The sequence below is a fragment of the Protopterus annectens genome, chromosome 1.part2 (genome assembly GCF_019279795.1).
Source record: "Protopterus annectens isolate FY-2018-M chromosome 1.part2, PAN1.0, whole genome shotgun sequence".
NCBI lineage: Eukaryota > Metazoa > Chordata > Ceratodontiformes > Protopteridae > Protopterus > Protopterus annectens.
In genome coordinates, this window is record NC_056727.1 from 408,928,755 (window position 1) to 408,955,111 (window position 26,357).

Genomic DNA, 26,357 nt, shown 5'->3' on the forward strand with positions numbered 1-26,357 from the left:
TACAGCAGCTGCTGCCTATGCTGACAAAAAATGCCTGGTTAGTAACCCTAGATCTAAAACATACCTACCTCCACATCCCATAAGGGAATCCTGCATGAAATTCCTTTGCTTCAGAGCAGGCTCACAAAACTTTCAGTTCTTTGCATTACCCTTTGGCTTATCTACTGCTCCCAGGGTATTCATAAAATGCTTAGCCCCGGCCATAGCCTTCTGCAGGCAGAACAATATACAAATATACCCTTATCTGGACGACTGCCTCATTCAGGCAGACTGCAAAGAAAAGCTTTTCAAGGAACTCCTCTTTGTCAAAATCCTCCTAACCTACTTAGGGTACACCATCAACGAGAAGAAATCAAAGCAAACACCCTCCAGAAAGATCATTTTCTTGGGAGCTCTGCTGGACACAGCATCCCAAATGGCCTTCCTATCCCCAGAAAAGCTGAGCTTCTTGCCTCTCTATTTCACCCAACTGGCTTCCAGAACCCACCTCCCTGCTGGGAAGTTCCTCCAAGCCTTGGGGTACATGGCATTTTGCATCCTTGTAATTCCTCTGGCCAGGCTTCACATGAGAAAACTTCAGTATTACCTAAAGAACCTTTGGTGTCAGCACTCTCAGCCTGTAGAGACCTCTCTCCCTCTGATCCCCTGTATAAGGGCTGAGTTTCTCTGGTGGGTAAGGGCCTGTGCTCAGATCAAGGGTCTTTCCTTCACCCTTCGCCCAGCTAGACAGACCGTTACCACCGACGCCTCAGACGCGGCTTGGGGTGCTCACCTAGAAGGCAGGTGCACCCATGGTCTTTGGTGTATACAGCACCTTCCCTTACACATCAACCTGAAGGAAATGATGGCAGCACAAAAGGCTCTGACTTCCTTCAAACCCCATCTCAAGCCCAGGGCTCTCCTTATCAAAACAGATAACACCACAGTAATGTGGTACAGCAACAAACAGGGAGGGACTCGATCTTACCCTCTGTCCATTCTAGCCATGAACCTATGGCTGACAGTCTCTTCCATGGGACTACACCTGATAGCCCAGTACCTACCAGGGATCAACAACACCCTGGCAGACCACATAACCAGGCACTTATGGACCCCCATAAATGGCAGCTCCACAAAAAAATCATTTTACAGATCACTCAGGAGTGGGGGACTCTGGAGGTGGATCTCTTTGCTTCACACTTCAACCATCGGCTGAAAAAATTCTGTACCAGGGAATATCACCACCTAGCACGGAAGGTGGATGCATTGACCTTCACCTGGAACACCCTCTTTATGTACGCATTCCCTCCTCTGCCTTTTATTCCAAAGGTACTGATCAAAGTAAGGGAGGAGAGACCAAAAACCATCCTCATTGTTCCAGATTGGCCCAGACAACATTAATGCACCTTTCTGCGCAGCCTGACCTTAGTCTCCCAGGCAGCTTCCCCTGATCTCAGACCTCTTATCTCAGGTGGGGGGGGGAGATACTGCGCCCAGACCTGCAGACTCTCAAACTATCAGCGTGGCTAATACTCTAAAGGCAAACAAGGGGCCCCAGTTAAGCAAATAGATCCGAGAGTTCATCACAGAGGCCAGAAGGCCCAGCATCAGAAAATTTTATGCAGGAGAATGGAAAAGATTTTGCTCCTGGACCTAGTCCATAGGGGGCAATACCTCACAACCTTTCATCTCTGTTATCCTCAACTACCTAGCGGAGCTACTTAATAGTGGTCTCTCCTCTATTAAAATCCACGCCTCAGCCATGTCAGCTCGTTTTGATACAGAACAGCCCCTGTTCTCCCGTCCTTTCATTAAACAATTCCTCAGAGGGGCTTCTAATATCAGACCTCCCAGAAGGCCACCCACTCCAGCCTGGGATCTGAATTATGTTTTGGAAAAACTTCTTTTACCACCCTTCGAACCTGCTGCTTCAGCAGAATTAAGATTCCTCTCCTGGAATACTGCTTTTCTCCTAGCTATCACCTCAGCCAGGAGAGTTTCAGAACTTCAGGCACTGATGGCTATTGAGCCCTTCATCATCTTCCATGCGGACAGGGTTTTCCCGAAGACTAATTCCTCCTTTATGCCCAAGGTGGTATCTAATGTAACTCTCAATCAGGCCATACATCTACCCACCTTCTTTCCTAACCCTCAAAACAAGGGGGAGAGAATTCTGCACTCAGTAGACGTGCACAGACAGTTCAGATACTATCTGGGCCGTATCAAACCATTCAGGAAAACGGGCCAACTACTTGTCAACTTTGCCCCAGGGCAGAGGGGATGCCCTTATCCAAACAAACCATTTCCAAATGGATATCACACTGTATCCATTTCTGCTACAGATTGCATGGACCCCCCCCCCCCCTCAGTCTGTTAGAACCCATTCCACTAGGGCAGCCTACACTTCTACAGCATTCCTCAGAGGAGTTCCCACCAGGGACATCCTGGAAGCTGCCACCTGGACTTTTGTCCATACCTTTACTAAGCATTACCACCTATCTCTATTTCCTAAGGCTAGGGCATGGTTTGCCTTTGCAGTTCTGCAGGACATGCTGACCCATTCCTAGGTATCTTACTAAGCCTACCAACCCTATCCTCAACTTTGGGAATCCTCCCACAGCTAATGACTGCAACAGTGAAACACAAAGAACATAGTACAGTTGTGTATACTTACCATAAATGTAGATGTTCTAGTGTATTCACTGTTGCAGTCCTGGTTTCCCTCCTTACCCCTTATATATCTTCTTTCTTTAGGGAGACATAAGTTTCTAATGGTGGCTTTTAGCCACCAAGACCACTTTCTATATTTACTTGGGCTTCTGACTGGTTAGGGCAAGAAAAACTGATGCAATGGCATCGGCTGCCTTCCTTTATAGCACTGACGACCTGACGTTATCCAGCAAGTGACGGCAACCGATGCAGAAAAACATTGACTCTGGTATTTGGGCCGGCCGTTGGCTACCACAGCAAGGATAACCTACAGGTGATGACTGCAACAATGAATACACTCGAACATCTACATTTGTGGTATCTACATTTATGGTAAGTGTACACAACTGTACTTTCTCACTGGACCTCAGCGCCTGAGATCAATATACCTACCATGCCTAAATGGCACTCTTGTTGGTTCTGTTTCCCCTGGTCCAAACCAACCTACTTCCTAAGACTGGGAAATGCTGGATCATGGTTTCTTCCATTTCTTATATAGCCAAATGCCTGATTCTGGAGACTTCACACCCAAGAGAAAGAGGGACACCTCACCACTGAGAAATTCTAACTCCTATGATTTTTAGGAAGAAGAGAAACTGGTCTACAGGTCATAGCTTTTCCCTCATTATGGCTTATGACATAGACATTGAGAGTATTTAACCTCTGACTCTCCCCAAGAAGCCATATCATTTATATTTACTCTCCCACTTATGAGACAACACTTCCAAGTGACAGTCTTCAGAAACACTACCTTCCATAACAGATACTTGGAGCTTCTGGGTCTTTGGCATTCAAACCCCAGTGGCTGTTCCTGCAATCCTGGAAGCCCTCTTGGATTTTTTTGAAGCAACATCCTTGAAACTAAATCCATAATCCCCTACCCTTACAGGGGATTGCTGTTTTTACAGTGTACGTTATCTTTTTGTGTATTTTGTGTAGTAATATCATTGAAGACCTAAGTTTAGTGTCCCTGGAGAGTGCTAATGGAGCTAGATTGACTCCTGGGTGTAATACTCTTCCCAGTGACAGGGAAAGCAGATGACTTGACCATTTCTGAGGCGAAAGTGTATACTTCAGCATCCCTGACCTTCAGGTCATGAACAGAGAGAGCCACGGTATGCAGTATCAGGAAAATGTTATTAAGCAGTTCCAGGATAGTTATAGGTGAGTGTTGGATGAAATCCTGAAGGCAGCTCTAATCAGTAAAGCCCAGACTTATCTACAGCTGGGAAAGCATTCCAGAAAATGTGGCTGCAGTACTGTAGCTGCAACATCCAGGACTGCTGATGTAGGATGGGTCATCAGGAAACATTCTTGGCAGAGGACTCCATCCCTATCTGAGGGTGTGAAGATACTCGTGCATAATGCTTATGTTGCATAATGAATTGCTCTTTGGATCCCTGTCTTGTAATGAGTTGAAAAATACTGAAAACCAAAGGGAAGGCAGTGGAGTTGAACCTGTTACACTCTCCTGTTCCTAGTTATAATAGAAATTGTCCCTCTTAGCAAAGGACATTACTGTTGGAAGCAGGGTAGAGTCAAGGAGTCAAACATTAAGATGGTCACACAGAAGGAAGAAATTGTAGCAGATGAACAGAGGGAGGATTCTGGAGTTCCCAGAGCTCAACCTCCAGCAGGGAACAACTGTAACTGTACTAGCTTTCTCCACCCCCCCCCCCAAAAAAAAATCCACCCTGGCCCTAAACCTCCTTTCTCCACTGCCTCAGCATAAGTATCTTTCTGATGTCCTTTTATCAGAATTGGTCAAACATAACTACAGACTGATGGTCTTGCAGACGTATCCAGGGGGTACAAAACTGCTGTGTGTGTCTATATCAGAAAAAATGACTTCCTACTGTTTCAAAATGCCACACACCTTTTGCCTTTCTTTTTCAGAAATGCTGGCATAAGGAATGATAAAACTTGTTGCTTCTGGCCTGGTAGCAAAGGGTTTCATTCAAGATGTTCAGTGTGGTAAGCGAGGATGGATCCTGGAGACCCATTCTAGACTTTCAAACGCTAAACAGATTCTTAACTTCCAGTATTCAGAAGGTCAACTTTGAAGGCCCTCTTCTTCTGGAGATTCAGGCTCTTTTGATGACACTATACCTCAAAGATGTCTACTTCCCCATTACTATTTTTGAAGGACACGGGCAGTAACTAAAATTTATAGTAGGGGTATCACTACTTCTGATTTACTGCTTTGCCATTTGGATTGGCTATTATCCCCTTGAGTTTTTATAAAATGCCTGGTCCCACAGGATTCTGGAGGACCAAGGGTAGTCGCATATATACATACTTAGTTGAGTGACTGGTTCAGGCACAAGCTCAGAAGGAGATACAGAGGGCACTGGAGTTGCATACTAAATAGTTCAACAGACTGGAATTTTCCCCGAATGAAGTTCAACTTATGTGCGGTCAGAACATTGAAGTTTCTGGTGGTCCTGTTGGACATTAGTACAGCCAAAGGAAAAGGAAGAAACCGTAACCACCTTCTTTCTGGTTATGGCATGAAGATTGGTGGGTGATAGTAAAAGTGTTTCTGAATATTCAGGGCCACATGGCATATTCCAGACTGTTGGTATCCTTAGCCAGATTACATGTGAGGAAGCATCATCTGTTCATAAAGAATGCTTGGGCCCAGCAAGCTCACTCCCTGGACTGTGCCATTTTAGTCATTCCCTGTATAATGAGGGAACTGAAATAATGGCTATGACTAGCACAAAAGAGTTAAGGCATGCCCTTCAAGAAGTTCACTCAAAAACAGAACTTAACCATGAATGCCTCTGTCAGAGCATGGGGTATCAACGCATTAGATCTTAAAATTCAGGGCACAGGGACTCCCAGGGAGAAGAAACTGCACGTAAACATGAAGGAAATGAAGGGCATCACTTGAGCTCTCAAAACTTTCAGTACCCTCTGGAAACTTGGGACTATAAATGTTATCACAGACAACAGCACACCTATGTGGTACATAAACAAGGGAAAACGCATTCTTGTCATATTAAGGGAGTGCACATCCTTATTACTTGTGCAGACTAGGTATGCAGGCTTGAGACAGGCCCTGGAATGCATATTGCTGCTGAACTCAACATGCAAACCCAAACAGATGCATATCATGACAAATTAGTTAAGCAGCACTACTGTGGATCGATATGAGTGGGTGCTCGGCAGGGCTAGCAATAGGCAACTAAGGATGCCTTCTTCACAAAATGAACAGGTCTGTTTCTTTAGGCTTTCCATTGTTTACCCTTGCTCCTCAAGATAATTCAAAAGGTAAGTGAAAGACCAGACATGGTTCTGATCGCTCCAGTCTGGTCTAGGCAGCACTGGTAGATATTAATCTGTTACCATTGGTCACTTTTGAGAACATGCTTGAATCATGAGGGAAGCTATAAGGCCACGTACAAGAAAAATCATATCTAGCTAAAAGGAAAAGAATCCGCCTCTGGTACTAAAGGAGAAAGACACCCAAAATAAATGGCTATGCCAGACGCTAATCAGTATTTGACTGAGCTGTTTTCTTCTTCTTTAGGTTATGCTTTTGTAAAGGTGTACATGTGTCTGCTGTTTCTTCCACCTGTAGAACCCTTGTTGGCATTCAGACCACCAGTCAGCTAATTTCTGAATACCATCTTCTACCTCAGATCTCCCATGAGTAACGTGGCTCTGGTTTGAGACCTGAATTTTGCATTGGAAGAAATAACCTTGGAACTCTTAAAACCAGTTAACACCCATACCTCTGTAAAGTTTCTGACTTAGAAAAATGCTTTCCTTTCTGCTGTCACTGCTACCATGCGAGTCTCACAACTCCATACCCTCATGTGCAAGGAGTCTGTTTTGCAATTCTGTAAAGACTTTCCAAGGTAGCCCTAAACTAAGCAGTTCAACTCCCTGCTTTCTTTGACTCCAGAATATGTGGAAAGGATCTTGCATTCCCTAGATGTGTATAGACATGGAGGTCATAAGAAATATCATAGGAAGTTACTAGGCTATTGGCCCTGAATCCCTTACAAGCCTAGCCAAGAATTTAGCCCATGTTCCAACAAGTCAGCACACTATGGCACTGTCCAGCAGGGACACAGGTAGAATCCCAGGGGTGTATTTTCTGATCATCATCCAGCTATCCAGGTTGCGCTTAAAAAGGTTTAATGAGGTACTCTGCTTTACGTGGAGAGGGAGTCTATTTCACAAAAGGGGGAGTCGCTGGGACACAAATCTGTCCCACCAACAAGTCCTATTGATGTCACAGACCAGGTTGAGGTCACGAGTGCGGCTTGCTAGAGGGGAGTTTGACTTGTGGATTTGCAGCAGTCCCATAAGGGCAGGGTCTGAGATTGCTTTGTATGCCAGACAGAGGTCACCTCTGAGGAGTCTGTAGGAGACTGAGTAAAGGGACAGGGCTTTTACCCTATCTGTGTACGGTAGATGTTTGAAGCCGTGGATTCTCCAGATAAGGAACCTGTGTGGTCTCTTCAGCTGCTGCATGTGCTTTGTGAGGTACATGCCGAAAGGGGCACTGTACTCAATAATGGGTCTGTGACCCCCCTGTACTGGCCCAGTAAAAAAAGAAGCCTCAATCCTCCCCACTGGCAACAGTGAGGGATGTACACATTGGGAAAATGACAAGTACACATGCATTAAAGTACAGTTTCCCTTAAGAGCACACAGAGACCACAGTCAGTCTGAGGATAGTTTCTGCATCTTTCTCCAGATCCCCCATAAGACTTCCCAATGGCACAACTATAGGGTCGAGATCTCAGCTGAGTAGCTAAGCCAAAACCTCCAGCACCCTCTCTGTCCAACCAGTGCTGCCTGTCCATGCCCAAGCAGCTGACACACACACACACACACACACACACACACACACACACACACACACACACACACACACATACACACACACACACACACACACACACACACACACACACACACACACACACACACACACACACACACACACTGAGATTTGATTTATACACAAACACACCTAAGAAAGGCTGGCACAGGTTTACTAGCTATGCCCCCTTCTGCCCAGACTATAAGGTAGTACCAGCTGCCACCAGCCACTAATCAACTACTTTTAAGGCCCATACCAAAGGGTACTCATTCTTACTGTGTAATGTTACTATTAATCCAAATGGTAAGCATGACCAAGACTTTCAAGGTTATTTAGGAGTGGTCTGAATACATATGCAAGCACCCTAAGAGCTTAAATATCTCTAAACAAATCAGCCACAATTAAAAGGTTTAAATATGTTTAATAATAAATAAAAAAAGAACAAGACAGTACTCAAACACAGTAACTACAGAGTTTAGAATCACAGGAAATATTTTAAAAAAACATTGGAGGACCGTCTCAAATACAGAAAACATCTAAACTAATCTTTACTATATCCCTATCTATATCTAAAATATACTATGACCTAAATAACTTACTTACAAGGAAAAGGGCAGCCATGGTGGTGCAGCAGTTAGCATTGCCGCCTCACAGCAAGAGGTTCTCCGGTTTGATTCTCGGCTGGGGTACCTTCTGTGTGGAGTCTGCATGTCCTCCCTGTGGTTGCATGGGTTTCCTCCGGGTATTCCGGTTTCCTCCCACATCCCAAAGACATACAGTAGGTGGATTGAACACTCTAAATTGGCCCTAGGTGTGAATGTGTAGGTGTGTGTGTGCCTTCTGTGGAAGGTTGGGTGCCGGGCTGGCAACTCGACACTGTAAAACTCCACTGCCAATCATGAGCGGACAGATGATCTGCTGTGCTGACCCCTAACCGGGAAAAGCCGAAAGAAGAAGAAGACAAGGAAAATGCAGATGAGGGGATCTTCTTGCTAGGTCCAAGACTAGATAAAAAATGCCCAGTTTTCTCTGAGAGAGTTCTTAAATTAATAATCAACATTTCTGGTGGGTTAGCTCAGATGACATCACTTTGTCACCTGCTTTCAGTTCTCAGGCTAACAGAAACTTAACAAAATTTAACATTTCTCTGTGAAAAATACATCTCTCTCAGATGTTTACCTAGAATTGGAAATCATAAAACAGTTAAACACTTTTACATTTGAAACCTTTCCAGACAATAAGAAAACCTCTAGCTCTAGGCATTGTGTCTGTTTGCTGCACTGAAATTGAGATAACACAATCGTAAAACAATTCACTTATTTTCTTGAAGTTAACTCTGTATGTTCCAGCTTCTAATATTAAAACATACATTTGCCCAGGTATATAGTTTATATACAGTTCTGTTCTTTTCCAGTAGAGTACACTGTGGTTACATTTTAGCTCCATACTTTACACACACTTCTGCACCAGTAGTATAATACAGACATAACATATAGTTCTCTCTTACATTTGTAAGACAAGCATATGAATCATATTAATATTCACAAATGATGTATGATTATTTACAAAATTCCAGGTAACTGGGCTGGCATTGTCACAGTTCTCCAAGTCATATTAATATTTTAAAGTGACGTATAATTATTTACAAAATTCCAGATAGCTGGACTGGACGTATTTCCCTGTTATCACAGTGTCTTATAAGGGAAGAATACAGGGATGTTATGACCACCTTGTCACTGGATGAGATACCCTTACTAATGAGGTGGGCCATGTAGAAAGCTTTCCATACAACGGAAGCAACATGGTGGTCAAAAGTCAGTTTGCTGTCAACCTGGGTGCCCAAGTCCCTCATGACTGATTGCGTGCTTAGTACCTTATCAATATGATAATTTGTGGGGAAGTCACTCTCCCCAAAAGGGATGATGCATTTTTGCTGTTCAGTTTGGGGCTATGTTTCTGGTACCAGTCATTTGTTTGGGTGAGACCCTCTTGGAGGATGTCCACATCACTGGGGGAATTGATGACAGCAGCCAGCTTGCTGTCATCTGCAAACTTGGTCAGCCATAGCCCACTAGATTTGGCCTGCACCTCCGAGAAGTATATCCCAAACAGCAGAGGCCCAAGACCGATCCCTGGTATACACCACTTGTTACGTGTCTACTACTTGCTTCCCCTATTTTGACTAGGGTGGGTTCTGTCAGTGAGCCAGTTTGCTACCCATCTGGTAACATATGGATTGATGCTTAGTTGAGACAGAGTATCTATTATACCTGAGTTGGGAATAGTATCGAAGGCTTTGGCCAAGTCAAGGTAGGTGGTATGCACAGTTTTCCCCTCTTCTATAGCCTTGGTGACTGTCTCAAAGAAGTCAACCAGATTTAACAGGCATGACCTCCCCTTGACAAAACCAAACTGTGTGGGATCAAGTGTCTGGAGGCTGCCAATGTCCTTGTTAATGAGGTCCATGATAATCTGTTCCATGGCCTTGCAGATCAGGCTAGTTAGGCTGATGAGTCTATAATTTCCTGTATCAGTGGATGCTCTACCTTTTATGCAGATGGATGACAGTAGCTGTTCTTCACTCAGCTGGGACGAAGCCGGTACTCGGGCTTTGGTTGAATAGAGTGCTGAATCAGGACAACTTTGTCTGCTTTACAAAAACAAACCAGGGTTATCAGTCAAAAAGCAGGATACTTTAAAATGGCTAGTACATTGCATTAATTTTTGTTATGCAGAAAAGGGTCAGGCCTCATTGCACAAGGGGTGCGGCAGCTACATCTGTTTTTCTTAAAGGAGTTATTGGCAAGAACATTTTAGAAGAAGCTACCTGATGATCAGTCTATATCTTTTCAAACATTTTATACTAGTAATGATGTCCAGGGCAAGGACTGGATTATTTCTGTTATCCTGGAGGGCATTCTATGTCATCTTCCAAGCAGTGAACAGCTTACCTGGCAGAACCAGCTCTGAGACTCTCATCTCTAGTAATAACTGCAACAGTGATCCACGTAAAGGACAAAGTGCAGTTGTGTAGGCAACTGACCACAATAGCAGTTGTTTGAGTGGGGTCACTGTTGCATTTCTGTTTCTTTCACTTCATTCCCTTTAATGCCTCAGAATGATTAAAGGTGGTGGTGAGTTCCTGCATAACCTTCCCTCTTCATGCTTGTACACTATCCCGCTCCTCTCTTTGTTGAGGTTAGGGGCTTGAATTCCCCATGTCATATATGCATCCCTGGGGTAATTCTTTAACAGCCCATGGCATGGGTTTAGCTTTTTTTCTGGTTGAAGGCAGGAAAGAAGCAAAGTTGGCTTAGACTGATGCCACCTATATACTAGGTATGTGAAGATGTCCTGGTTAAGGCGATGTCCTCCTGTGGACATGATGTGTTTTAACCTTTTTGTCTTTTTTTTTTTTTTTTCTTTCTTTATTTGGGAAATGTTGCTGTCACACTAACTTGCCTATAAGGCTTTGTAAAAAGTCAGGGAGCATTCAAATGCCATGTAGCTGGAGCACTTTTCTGCTCTTTAGGTTATATGAATGTTCTCCATGGGTTTCTTTAAGGGACGTTTAAGATACTAGTCGGTGAAGACTGATTTTTTTTGGGTCTTTTTTGATGATTGTTTTAGAAAGCAATTGATTTAAGCATTTCAGAAAAGAGGTTTTAGACACTTGTAAAAGTTCTTGGGTCTCACAACTATGAAGCATGTTTCTTACAGAATCTGTTATTATGTATTGAGCCCTGATAAATTATTTTATTTGAGTCAGTATGGTATAGTCTGTGATGAATAATCTTCAGCTTCTAAATAAGCACACACACACACACACACACACACACACACACACACACACATCTGCTTTAAACCTTAAAACAATGAGAGGAGTATGTTTTTCAGTTTTATGTCAGCCGGATTATAATGTATGTAAAACGCAGTAATTAACTGATGTATTTGTTTTTTCTGCAGCTATCCAGAACAAACATTTTTATTTTGCAGGCCCCAAACTATTTTAGCTCCTTAGATTGTAATCTGGGTATAAGCCTCCTGAAAGCAGCAGAAGCTAATACACAGTTATATAGATAAATGTTTATTTTGTTGATATCTGATTGAAATTTCTGAACAGTGCATGGCTAATGTTAGCATTATAGAATGAGCACAGCTATGGCGGTGTGTATGCTTTAACTTTCTTTTTATTGGAATTACGTGTAGATTATGAGATATGCTTGCTATTGTTTTGAGTGTCAGCAGGACTTGTGGCTTATAAATGTCTGTAGATTTCTTCTTTTGTTTTGCAGTGTGGGAAATTTGCTGTTCTAGTGGAGCTTCATATTTTGCCTCAAGGCACCAGCAAAGACACCAGCTGGTTTTCTGACCACCAGAAAGAGGTAACAAAACACAACTCTACTTCAAAAGCATTTAGCTGCTGGGAAGGAGCAACTCCACAATTGTTCATTTAGATATTAATTTCCTTGTTTAGATGACAGCACTCTGGGTTAAACCTGACCCCAACATCTCTTGTGTAAGACTTCAAGAGCTTGGATTTGTTTTATGTCCCTTAGGTCACTTATTGGCTTCTTTGTGTTTTATTGTCGTTTTATAACTAAACTTCACATTATTTTTCCATTCTTACTGCTGATTACCATTACATAATACATTTTTGTAAAGAGAGATTTTAACAGGTGACATTCTAGCTGCATGTATTATTATTATTATTATTATTATGCATCACAGCTGTTAAACAGAAAGTAGTTAATTTAAAGCATCAAAAGAATATATAGTGTCCAAGAGCAACAGAAGTGCATTAAGAATAATGAAGTTAAATGTACTGGGTGTAATACTTTAGATTAAGACAAATGGAAGATGGAACATATTGCTAGGATAGCTTTACATCAAGCAAATTATCTCAGTACAATTAATAACTGATGCTTCAGTACCTTGCGTTCTTATGATTTATGTTATCATGTTTCATTGTAGATGTGTAAAAAATATTTTAGAAATGTGGGATTATTTCGGTAACTTCCTAGAAAACTTTTCTTCTTAAAGTTTTATTTATTTGTTTTCACTTTTCTGTCATGACCCCCCCCCCCCCCCCGTGACTGTCAGACTTCCACCAAGTCCGTAATTGACCTGTTTCTTTCCCTTCAGAAGTAAGGGCTCTGTGGCCCATTTATTCCTCTGGAGATGTGGGGTGTACAAAGAAAATTATGCCATCATCCATGCATATCAGGGGTTTGTACTTGGCTCTGTTGTTTTCCTTGCACATGCCCTCTTAAGGTCCAAAGAGTCACGTACATTTGGCATCTGCAGGGTGAATCTTCTACTTCTGTGACCAGCATAACTTCAGTCATCCCTGTCCTCTTAAGAACAAGTGCCTACATTGATCCCCATTCTGCACTAGGGGTTCAGAAGAAAGGCTGAATTCTAGAAGTGCACTTCTATCTTCTCCCAAACATAAATTAATTTTTCCAACCCTCAGAGAGATGGAGGTAAGTTTCTCCATGGCCATCATTTACAAGCAGCAGTATTTTGCTGCGTCTTTGACCTGCTACCCTTTGGCCTTGGGAGGCTAGTGGTCACTGCTTCAGATGGTTGGTTGTTGCACTAGAGAAACTGCTTCCACATGCCCACAGTGTCATTGAGGATACGATTGAACATCATCTAAACCAGAATTACTTTTAGTTTGGCCTTCGCTGAAAATGTTGCTGTAGGTGGTTCCCATCCCTTAAATTCAGACTACCACCATTGAATGACGTTTGGAACTTTACCAGTATAACAGTAACTGGATGGCAGTTCTTTGGGATATCTTTCTAGATATAAAATATACACAAAAATGTATGACAGTAATAGGTTCTTATATAAAATTGACTTTTCTCGCATTTAATCATTATGTCTTCTGTCTTTGATTCTGTTTGTAAAATTGGTTTTATACCTCTGTACTTTGGTGCTGGAAGATCAGGAGACTTAGAGTTTTATGGGTTTCCAGTACTGGCTCTGCAGTGTGTGTGTGTGTGTGTGTGTTTGTGTGTTTCTTGGGTTGGTGTGAGCTGAATGTGTCATCCAGATGAGACATTAGACGGAGGCCCCCAGCAGCCTGAGTTGGTGGTAACTGAGGTAGATGTAAAAGATTAAAAAGAGCACAAAGTAACAGTTGCACATTCACATATATGCATTTTATATATTCTTTCATGTTATTTTTACATTGAATTATCCCAGTCATTTTTATATGCAAATGCACGCAGTTTAACACACACCTATTATGCCATAACCATCTCTTTAGTATATTTAGTACATCAATGAGTTAACTCGTTAAATCTTAAAAGTTGATATCTAATTTTTTATATAAACCAAACAACATTTTCACATTCACTGTGTCAAGGCTGGCAGTGTGTAAACATTTGGCTCTATGTGATTTGGTCACATTGATTAATGTCAATGTGACACCCCAACCGCATGTAAAAATGGGGAAAAATGGATAGCTGATTATGATTAATGTCAAACATGTTTTTAGCTATCATATGCCACAGCACCCAACTTTCATACAGCTAACAAAAATATGTTTACTTGTCTGTTGTACTATACACAGTTTATTTAATATTTCCTCAAACCTTTTGTACTTCCTTGCTCCTTAAACTGGCAATTTGTTTATTCTTACTGGCTGTAAAAAAAATCTTGCCATTCTTCTATATTCTGAAATCTTGTTCTTCTTAATGTTATTTCCTATTTTTGTTCAGACATTTGTAACTCCAAGGATCTACTGAATAATACAAAATTATAATAGTTATACCATTTTTTCACATCCCTGTGATGTTTTATGACATGAAGGTTACCTTTAACAAATACTGTTTTTCATATTCATTTTTTTAGTTAAGTGTCAACCTGTCAAAATGTTTTCATGAAATTTTACTACCTATAATACCCATTACAAAATGTAGAGATAATGAATATAGCACAGGATGTGTCAAGTCTAAATTTCCATTTTCTACTTTATTTTACGGTACTGCCCTTCGCTTCACTAAGAATTTAACCTAGATCCACATGCTACACTGAACACATTGATAATAATTAATTTTATTTAGAAGTAAAAAACATATAAACACCACCTGGATAAACTAATTTCTCTAATAACTCTGGGTTTATTGAAAAGATATTCTGAATGTTTTTCGTAATCTACTTACCATTGAAATTTCTTCCATAATTTCATTCCACATCTTATCAATAGCTCCTTATTTGCCTATTTCTGTCTTCGATAAAGAAAAGTAAAAATACCCTTCCTTTAACTGCTACTCCCATCCCTTTAGTTTTGTCTTTATTCATTTTAATACTTTGTCTGGCTTCTTAATTACCTCCCCTCCCATTATTTATTCTTGGCCACTAACAGTAAATCATCTAAAAAAAGACATTGTGTATTATAAATATTCCTCCTCTGTATTCAAACTTCACTTGCTCCATCTTTCCGAAGCTTTGTGCCAGTACTGGTTTCATAATCACTGGGGAGAGCACATTACTTATGGGGCATTCTTGTTTACCCCATTCATTAACTTTATCTCTACATAGATACATCTCAAACCTTTACTATAATAGGGTTATAATCTGAATGTGAAAACCTTTTATCTTGCATCATATTCTTCCAGTATACAATTATTTGTGTATGCATCACATTGTCATTTGCTTTCTCCATATCGCACGCAAGCATTTTACCCTCTTTTTCATTTCCTCACAGTACTTTCTGCCATTTCCTTTGTAATAATTTACATCTCCTTTCAAAATTTCCCTTAACATTGGTTGCATTTCATATGAGAGAAAACTATCAAAATATCAAATCTCTTTGTCTGTTTTTCCTGCTTAAGAAGCTGAATTTTCATAATGCCAGCTGCTGTATGTCTGAGATTGCAGTACAACAAGGACTGGAAATTTGCACTTTCCCTGCTGTTTTATAATCATGGTGTTTGTGTATATAATTATCAGGGGGACTGGCGGGTGCAGGGAGGCTTGCTCCTTGTCATAAAATACTTTGTTTTTTGTTTATGTTTTGTGGTTTGATCTTGTTGTATCAAGCTTTCTATGTTTGTTTGAATTTCTGCTGTTTCATTAGGTAATCCTGTAAACTATATAGTCCTTCCAACATGATTTTTCCCAAATATCTTTGTAAATTTCTTGCAATATTTTTATAATTTCTTGTAGTCTGCATTATATAACATAACAGGCTTCCTGTTGTTTATTGATCTTTTAGCTTACTTCCAGATAAACTTAATTCCATTGTCCAGTCACTCGTTTAACACTTTAACAAACAGACCTTTATTACTTCTATCTGCCTGTAAGACAAATAATCCATACCATTTGTACATGTTAGTGTTTACTTCTTTCAGTACTCTATCTCTTGTACTCTTATCTTCATGTATAAATTCCCCAAATCTTCTGCATCGTGCCTACTAACATCCTAGTCTCTCATAACTTCCATCCTTTTTTTACATTCTTGTATAACATACTTTTGTACTACATTCATCATTCCTTCTTTTGTTTCATTCTCTTGCTCATTTAGTAATGCATCCATTTTCCACTCTTTCCTTTTTACACACTTTCCAGTAATAGTCTACAGCTTATTTCCTTTTAACATAACCCTCTGCTGTAAAATTTCCATTAATTATTTCTTTCATACAGTTCCCCTGTCATTTTACATATTAATAATTTTCTCACTAAAGTCTTATATTCTCTAACTTTCTGAAATCTTGCTTATTTTTATTGTGACACATTGCTTTCACTTCCTTGTACACTTTCTAATATTTTTATTAAATAATGGGCAAAAGGTACATGAGTAACCTGGTGGAAAAGAAATGTTTTCCAACAGGTTATTAACATACAGATATTGCCCAGTAAAAATAAACAAGTCCGCTGCTATATGGCAGCATATCAAGCTTATGTGAAGCACAAGACAAAACAAAAACCCTACGTCTCACTACATGTGGCTTTGCTGTTTAATGAGCATAAAATAAGTAAGAAAGTAATCAGATTCCCAAACCATTTTCCAAGCAGTAAAAACATTGTCAAACCACATTAAAATATACAAAAAATGACAACTGATTAATAAAATAAAAACACATGGTTAACATTTTCATTTCAAAAATGATGCATCAGACTGAAATTAAACATTCATGTTGCAAATAAATAATGAGAATTCAGTCAAATGACAAATCATTTGACTAATGTTTTAACTTTATCTTTTTTAAATATGTCATAACAATTTCCACATTATTCATACCAGGAAAAGTGCGTGCATTTAGCCATAGTGCCAGTTGTGTTCTTTCCAGCACAAACCATCCTCTGTACCAAACCTTTACTCATATATTTTTGTAGAATCAACAATGGCAGGGAAAAAAAATCTTTGCTACATGCAGTATAATGTTTGCAAAGGGCATTAGTTCTGTCATTTGATTTAAAAGCATGTAAATACTCATATATTCTAAAATGCAATCACCTTATTCTTCCTATGTTAGAAGCCTCGCATTTTACAGCAAGCTGCATAAACCAAAATGGTTAAAAACCTTTATCTTGATGCTATTCAGTATAATTTCTGATGCTCCATGATTAATGTATTTATAGAAAATATAATTAAAACATTTGAAAGTTGCTTTTCTTTTATCATGTGCAGGAGTGGATAGATAATTTTAAGTCTCATTTAGAACATCCTTTATATTTCCCTCTTTTGCTAACAGACACAGGTCTTTCTCCTGCTTTACTAAAAGTCTCAGGGAACCCATTTAAACATTTGTTATAAATAACTGCAGGCTTCTATTACTATAACTGCACTGTGTTTATTTTCTTCCTTTTTGTTTTTATTTTGGGGCTCTGAATATCTACATGGCTAGTACTTCATACTTATGTCTTTATTTTTCCTCGTAACTAAAAGCAGTCATTTGCTCTGGATAACCTCTATTGCGAAACTTAAATTGCTTGTCTTTTCAAAGATGTTATCATCATCAGTCAAGCCTGCGTGTTCTTAAAAATTGTCCCTTTACAATATTCTTTTTTAATTGCAAGGGATGCATACTGTCAAAAATTCAAGTAGGCATTATTTTGTATTTTTTTTTTGTTTTACTGTCTGTCTTTGTAGCTTTGCTGAGCCTTGTAAATCTCTAAATCTAAAAATTATTAACTAACATTGAAGTCATAAATGAACTTTAAGTAATCATTCGCTTGCTTTAAATACATCAAAATAATTCCAAGTCCTTTATAGTTTGTCTGTAAAACTGAAAAAGGCATTGTTTTATTGAGATTTAAAAATATTTTCTGCTTTTCCTCAAAATATTTCTGTAGCTTGGTGGCCATTGCTGTCCCCAATGCCAGACCATTTATTTGCTTAAAAATTCTGTGAAATTATAAAAGAAAATTACAGCTAAATTCTCCATTGGTAATCTAATTTTGTAGTCTTGGTATTACTTTGCTTCTTTTAACTCATGTCTTACAGTCTTTACTGTTATTTAGTATTACTATGTAAAGGGATTTAACACCAATAGTTACCAATACATTTGTGTCAGACACTTGTGTCTTTAATGCCAGATCCAGTACGTGCCACATCTTTGTGTAATACTTTATCCACATGAACAGCAAGTGCTTCTGTTTTTCAATCTCCTACTTGCTACTGTTGACCTTACCAGAAGATGTGCAAGGGTTTTATGAATTTTTGGCAACCTAAAGATCTTACTTATCTTGGGATTTCTTGTTCTAAGAAAAATCATCCAGTTTGCCATTTTAATCTACACAATAACCATTCTTATATGAATTAATCAGCCTGTAAGCTTTTTTTGACAGCAAACCAGTTGAATGAAACATAACATTTCTCATCTTTTAATAGATATCTCATTTTTGTTTATAAGATGCCATACTTGGAGCCACAGTTGCATTGCCGTTGTCTGCTTTGGTAATCAGCAAGTCACTGTTATGGCAATTTCTTAATGCTTATTTCCCACAAGCAGCTAGATTGAAATATCTTGTTTGAGGTTTATTCTTTAATAGATTTCTATTTGCAGTAACCTTTAAAAACACTTAAAACTCTTGGTTATAATGTGCATTATAATGAACTTTTTTGCTAAACTCAATCACTGATTTTTCATACAAACATTAATGTGTGTACATAATCACACAAGCTGTTTATAGTTTCACTTGCATTAGCTTGCGCTTCTGGCACAAATGACCACCCCTTACTTAATACATTTAAATATACTCTCTGTTAAATTAGCAAATCTGAAACCTGCATCAGTACCTTCTGTCGCTGCCAGTTCCTCTTTTGATTCCACTGCTGATTTATTTGCAATTGCTTTGTTTTCAGAAGCTGTGCCTTTACTTGTGCCCAGGTTTTTGTTCCTGTGTCTTGCTACACTGTGATTGGCTGAAAATCCTGAGATGTAGATTCTCCATTCTTATTGGTCATGTGACTGCAATTCTCATTATTTTCAAAATGGCTGTATAATTTCAGTCTGGTGAAGTCTGCATAGAGAGAAGAAAGCACTAACTACTGAGTAAAGTGTTTTTATTTTTATTACAGTTGTTGATGTTCATTATTCCACAGCCTCAGTGACATTTGGGGTTATGTACTAGGGTAACCCAGTACTGGCTAGTTTTCAAAAGCTCAGACTGCCATCCCTCTCTCTCTCTTCGTGTGACAGCTGATTGGCTGAACATCTCCAGAGAAGGAGGCCTTCAGCTGTAACAGGAAGTGACCATTAAGTTTTTGTTCTGCCATCCAAAGAAGAAAGTTCTCTGACTCTTCACATGATCAAGTCTGTTTTTCTGGCTTGTTGCTCAGATAGGCCCCATTTTCGGACCCCCTTCCTCTAATTTTATTATTCCCTTTCTATTTTTATGTTTAGTTTTTAAGTGTTTGCAGTAATTCATTTGAAAATTTCTGCTTATAACAGTGCTTTATTTGGTTTATATATTTAATGTTGTTACTCTGCTTTGTTTTCATTTTTTGGCAGGAAAGTATTGCAGAACATAGATTTTTTAGCATTTGCGCATTATTTACTATATGTATGACTCTGCTTTTTGTGTTTTTAACTTCAGATTAGAATTTCACCACAAATTAAGTTATTTGAATGCACTGTGGAAATTCTACTTTTATCTGTCAAGAAGATATAGATTAAATTGCTCTTAAATGTTCAACAAAAGTCCAAAAAGCAAAGGTATGGCTCCAGAAATCCAAAGACTGTCGATATATAAATCCAAATGCTCAAGAAAGTTGATGTCAGCTCAGCTTTATTCACACAAGCGCTTTCACAGATAGCTTCATCAGGTGCATAATACATGCTGATTAGAATACCTATTTATACTAACAATCCAATCATGTGACCAGACTTGCACATAAATTAAACTAAAATTTCATAAAAATAAAAAGATTATATATAAAAAAACGTATGGCAGAGACAGAGCTTTGTGATGTGGTTTCTTTGGCACCGAAGCCTATTTCTGAACAGGGAGCTATTAGGAAGACTATTACAACGACGGCGGATGTACATAGGTCCGCCGATTCTGACTTTCCACCCTTGGCTGTTAACCAAGAGAAAGGTAATCCTTTGAATGTTAATTTTTTACAGGGAATACATGGTATGGGTCTCAGTTTTCCCCTTCTAGTAAGGGAGAGATCCATAAGCAAAGTAAGGAATGGGCAACACAATCCACAACAGAAAGGCAGGAGTACAACCAGATACAAACGGAAATTGTGCTCAACATCGACCAGCCCATTGACTATAAAGAAAGCCTTTCAACAGAGAAAGCATTAGTTATTAATCTTTCTAATCATTGTTTGACTGAATCGGAGTTAAATGTGTTAAACAAAGGTTTAATGTTTATTCCTACTGTTGATATGCGTATTACTGACATTATTTTTGACGTTAAAATGTTTGTTCGCAATATTTCTCTTAAAACTTTGTTTCATGACATGCAAGAGCCACGGAGTATTTATTTTAAAAGACCTAGTTTATATGTACCGAAGAATAATATGTTGGTAAATGCATTTAAGCAACTCTGTATCTCCGACATTTATGACGTTTATAATAATAAATGCAGGTCTCAAAGAGTAGGCGCCAGGTTTAATTTAACTAGACTTGAACATGAAGCATTAGTAGCATTGGAAAAGAGACAAGATTTAGTTATCAGGCCTGCTGATAAAGGAGGCCAGATTGTTGTGATGAACAGGATTATGATAAGACTATGTATGACTTGTTATTAGATAAAACTTCATATGAAGTTATTACATCAGTACAGGTTGATAACATGATTAATAATGTCTGTAAATTGATTGATTGGTTAGAAGCAAGTTCCTTAATAAATCATGAATTAGCTATGTATTTTCAAACACCTAATCCTACCATTCCTATCATACAGGGCTTACCAAAAGTACATAAGAATAGTAGTAAGCCGCCCATGAGGCCTATAGTGGCAGGTAATAATTGGTGTACAGAATCTCTATCTATATATCTTGAAAAAAGTTTGAGACCTTTAGTTAGTACATCGAAAATAATTTTAAGGGACACTGAACATTTTTTGAATGAATTATATGATTTTTCAAGGAATGTTACTACTTTAGAGAATATGTTTTTTGTTACCTTGGATGTGGTCTCTCTCTCTACTGTAATTCCCAATACTATAGGCATTGAATATGTCACTGAATTGCTAAATGACCATAAAGAGGATGAGATGTATTTAATACAGACCCTTTTGGGTTTAGTGTTACACAATAATATTTTTGCGTTCAATCAAAAAATGTATTGGCAGAAGAACGGTGTTGCTATGGGGAGCTCTTGCTCCAATAGTTATGCAAATGCAGTAATGAGGGTATGGGAAACTCAATATGTGATACTAGGTCCATTTTATAATTATATTTTATTTTTTAAAAGATTTGTAGACGACTTGTTTTTGATTTGGAATGGTACGGAGATACAATTGTTGGATTTTGTGGCATATATCAGTTCTTATTCTGACTTTTTGAAGTTTACTTTGAATTATTCCACTGAAGGTATACATTTTTTGGATGTATACATATGTAAGGATGAAAAAGTTGGTTTAATTAGTAGACTATATAAGAAGGAATGTCATGTTAACCAGATACTTAGTAGGCATAGTATGCATACGAATTTTGTTTTTGACAACGTTGCTAAAAAACAGTTTTTCAGGGCATCTAGACTTAATGTGAAGGATGAAGATTATGAGTATCATAAAAATAAAACCGAATTGGATCTGGCTGCTAGGGGCTATGAGCAGGGATCGGTGAGGAAAAACTTTGCAGCTATGGATATTATGAGATCCACTGTAGCTAAACCTTATTTCTCTGAACGTTCTAGTAAAAAGAAAAAATCCTTTGATAATCGACTTAGAATGTCTATACATTATACCAGAGATGTAAAATTGTATACAGACATAATTAATAAGCATTGGGGCATTCTGATGACCGATAATAGTATCAAGGCTCTGGTTGGTACAAAACCTCAATTTCTTTTAAGAACATGAAATCATTAAAATCTAGGTTATGTCATAAATCTCAGAATCAATATTTAACTATTAATTTAGGCACCAAACCATGTGGTGGCTGCAATTACTGTAGTTATGTATCCACAGCTTCTGATTTTAAGCACCCAGATACGGGTGAACTTTTCAAATTTAATACTAATGCTGATTGTAGTACTATGCATGTTGTATACCTTGTGGTCTGCACCCTATGTAATAAATATTATGTAGGTAAGACTGACCGCACTCTGAGAGAGAGGATCAGAGAACATCTATATAACATCAAGAGAAAGAATGGTATTAATGCACTTGCTAAGCATAGTGTGGAAACAGATATACAACATGTTTTCATGTTTTCAGTATTAGCTTGGACCTTTGAAACTGTGAGAAGGGGGAATGTAAGGTGTAGAACAGAAGAGTTAGAAGATAGTTGGATTATCAGGTTAAGTGCCAACTGTGGGCATGGTCTTAATGACCATGTTCTTATTAAACCAGTACTACAGAAAAGGCCTTTAAGAAAGTAATGCATTTGTAATTATTTTGTAATTTTAATATATTAGAATGATATTTTATTTATTTTATGTGTTTATGTGTTTATAAGAGTGTTTTTTTATGTATAATCTTTTTATTTTTATGAAATTTTAGTTTAATTTATGTGCAAGTCTGGTCACGTGATTGGATTGTTAGTATAAATAGGTGTTCTAATCAGCATGTATTATGCACCTGATGAAGCTGTCTGTGAAAGCGCCAGTGTGAATAAAGCTGAGCTGACATCAACTTTATTGAGCATTTGGATTTATATATCGACAGTTTTTGGATTTCTGGAGCCATACCTTTGCTTTTTGGACTTTTGTTGGACTTTAATTTTTCAGCAAAGGTATAGTTGATGAGTTGGTAAAAAGTTTTTTCTTTACTGCTCTTAAATGTTATTTTGAGACAGTAGTGCATGGAGCTAATTTTATCACTGGTTTGTCATATTGGTTGCTTTGGTGTTTGCACTTTGTGTACTGGAAATTCTTTAACTTCTATCAGTGGTAAAATAATCCTGGAGACACTTCAAACTTTTTTTGTGATAATAACACAATTTGGCAGGGTTTAGTTGTGTGGGGTCATACCTATTACTAGAAACATTGAAGTGCTTATAGTTGTACATTACTGTCAGTTTATTATTCTGGCTGGTGTCTACTCCCCTGACTTGATGGATCCTAACTGTGGTACTCCCCCATCAAATCCGGTTGCACCTACAAAGAAAAAAAAACAAAATAAAAATATACCTCAGCATATGGTTAGTGATCCTCTTGGGCCACTGCTTCACCCGCACACAACTTACTTTTTGTCCCATCTCTCTAGTGCCTTTGCTAGTCACTATGAAATGGGGGTTAGAAACATCCCCCAGTGCAGTTCCAATAGCTGGCATGGGTATGGGATAGCCAAACCTTTTAGGTACAGTAGTCCTGGGTAAGAGACCCTTTGCCAGACATAATACTGTCCCAAAATATTTTGTTTAGTAATGAAGTTCACAAGAAAAAGTGCCAAGCTTCATTGTATAGCTGATAATCGGATTATAGCTGTTTATAAGGCTGATGTGGTTTCCTTGGCTAAGAGTATTCTGCGGTCAGCTAATTTTGGTGGTTGTGTTTTCATCCTGGCTCTAGTGCTAGTTTGGCTAGAAACATTTCTGCTGTTTCAGAGAATGCTGAGGAATCTGGTGAGGACAATAATGATTTCATAGTTGTCACTGAGTCCAGTCATTCTGTGAACCTGAGGTCAAGTCCAAACATCTGCTCACTTTTCCTCAGATGATTACTAGATTTAGTGATGTTTTTGCTTGCAAGGAATCAGAAACTACCCAAAAGCTAGGCAGTGTATATATGACCTTACAGAGGATGTGCTGCCCATTTCTGTGGCTATCCCCCACTCTCTCTTACCAGTCTCGGAAGATATTTTGCAGTGTGCATACCATGTGGATGATTTTGCTGCATCCTTGCCTGTAGAATAAAACTCTTAAATGAATGAAATTGTTTCTAATTTGACTCCGGTTTCAAAACATGCTTTGAGAGGTGTGCTTGAAAGTGCAGGTAGTCTCGAAGTGCTTCTGTTGCTTTAAGATGGTATGCTTAGTTATACAATCAAAACTTTATTTAAAAAAATTTTGAATGCATGTTCTGTGCACCTTTAAATTCTAAATTATTTGGGTCCTCTGTTAAACAGATTAATGCATGTGCTGTCTAAAATGTTTCATGCACCCAAGTTGTACCCAAACAAGGCGTCTTCCTTCAGGGGCTGAACAAACAAATATCCCAGGCAAACAAAGTCTGGGATCTAAAAGGAAATTGTAAGAGGCAAATTCTTTGAAACCAAACAAGAGGGAGCTCCTTCCTAAAAAAGGATCAACCCGCTGCAAAGGAATAACTTTACCAAGACTCATATCATTCCTCCCCCCCCTTGCCCTTCCTTCTCTTCCTCCAGGCTCTTTCTCAACCTTGCAGCCTTGGCTGCAAATAGTCTCCGGCAAATGGGTTCTTAGAATAATTCAGAGGGGATACACTTGGTAATGAGTAGAAAATCCTCCCCCTTTCAGGGGAGTTCCACAACACCCACCAGACCAGATAGTGCTGATGTTCATCGTGTTACACTGCTGCAGTCATTACACTTGGGTTATCCTGCCGTCAGGCGGTCCCGCAGTCGGCCAGAGTTCCAAAGTCTTGGTCCGGCGTCGGTTGCTGTCGCTTCTTCCCTGACGTCAGTGCGCCAGGGGTATATAAGATGCATCCGATGCCATTTTCTTCAGTCTTTCTTGCCGCGCGGTGCCCGAAGCAGAAGCAGTTCACAAGTGCCGGTCGGCCGACTCCTGAGATTTTCGAAGTCGAATTTCAGATCCGAAGTCTTCAATAAAGCTAAGTACTCTGTTGGGGAAACTTTTTTCTTGCCTCAGACAGATGTCAGAAAAAGTTAATAATTGTATTTCTTGTGGGAAGCAAATACCTCATAAGGACTTCCACTCTTACTGTATTCCATGCCTAGGCCCTGATCACGATGTCACTAGCTGTCGGTTTTGTGCTAAATTTAACAAACCCACTATAAAAAGACGTTTTGACTTTGCTTTGCACTACTTTGGCCGAAGGTTCAATTATACTATGCCGTCGGATCAACCGACGACCGCAATACCGAAAACATGCAAGGACAAGGATAAAGACAGGCATCCGAGGTCCAAAACCGATGACGAAACCTCTTCTAGGCCAGTTGCCGGTTCCCAGTGAGGCGCTTTCACAGCCCCTGACACCCGCTACCTCAGAGCCACAGGCCGCCTCCGACTCCCACGTAGAGACAACTAGGCCTATGGAAACTCAAGGTATTGGGCCTACGGAAACTAATCCCTCAGATGGGTCCGGAGCCGCTGAGCAGGCATCAGTTTCTGAGGGTGTTTTCAGACCTTCCCAACTTACAATTAAAACAACAGCCAAGACAAAAGTACCATTAAAGACAAAGAAACAAGTACAGCCCTCCATGCCTAAGAAACAGATGCTTAAAATGGCCGAAGACCTCATTACTCTAATCAGGGGTTCCCATCCCCCTCCTGAGAAAAGGCCTAGGCAGGATACAGACTATGATTCCTCTGATCAGGTTTCCATTTCCTCTGATTCCTCTTCTGACCAGGGATACTCTCTACCCCCCTATGAGGACTCTGATGCTGAAGAATCTATCCCTTCAGCCTCTCCTCCTGAGGATTATTCTTTTGGGGAAACTTTACATACCATGAGGGAGCATTTCCATTGGGAAAGTCAGGATTACTCAGAATCCAAGAAAAGGTTCAGGGATTTCCTTTTATTGCCTCAGCACAGGCCCCTGGCTATTCCGCCTGTACTAGATATTGTGGATGATGTGTTCTCTGAATCCAGCTTATCTCCAGATTCTTTGCCCCCTGCACCAGCCAAGCCAGATAGGTATTGGGTCCCTGACTCTCACAAGTTTCTTTATAAAAACCCTTCTGCTGATCCAGAAACTATTTCCCAGGTTCCAAAAGGCGTTAAGGCTTCCATTGCAAAAAATCCAGTACCCTCGGACAGAGATTCCAGAGCTTTGGATAGATGGGGGAAGAAGGTATACACTTCTGCAACTTTAGCAGTAAGAGCTTTAAATTGCCAGTTTCACATGCTTAAGTACCAACAATATTTAATGGCTCAGTTAAAACCTAAACTGCTTGCAAGCTCAGAAGCTCCTGATAGTAAAGAAATGCAGGATTTATTGCATGCAGTTTAACAGGTGGGAAAACATACTCTGCAATCTGGTTTTGATTGTTTAGAGGCCTCTTGTAGAGCCACAGTTACAG

The 26,357-nt window shown here is 39.4% G+C and overlaps 1 protein-coding gene across 1 annotated transcript in view; it reads left to right on the forward strand.

Moving 5' to 3' along the window:
• The window catches only part of LOC122792362 (SLX4 interacting protein), a 604,472-nt gene that overhangs the window by 439,391 nt on the left and 138,724 nt on the right, over positions 1–26,357 (forward strand). Inside the window, exon 3 of the mRNA XM_044060152.1 lies at positions 11,827–11,916. Coding sequence (XP_043916087.1) covers positions 11,827–11,916 — 90 coding nt within the window. The remainder of the gene's footprint in view (positions 1–11,826; positions 11,917–26,357) is intronic.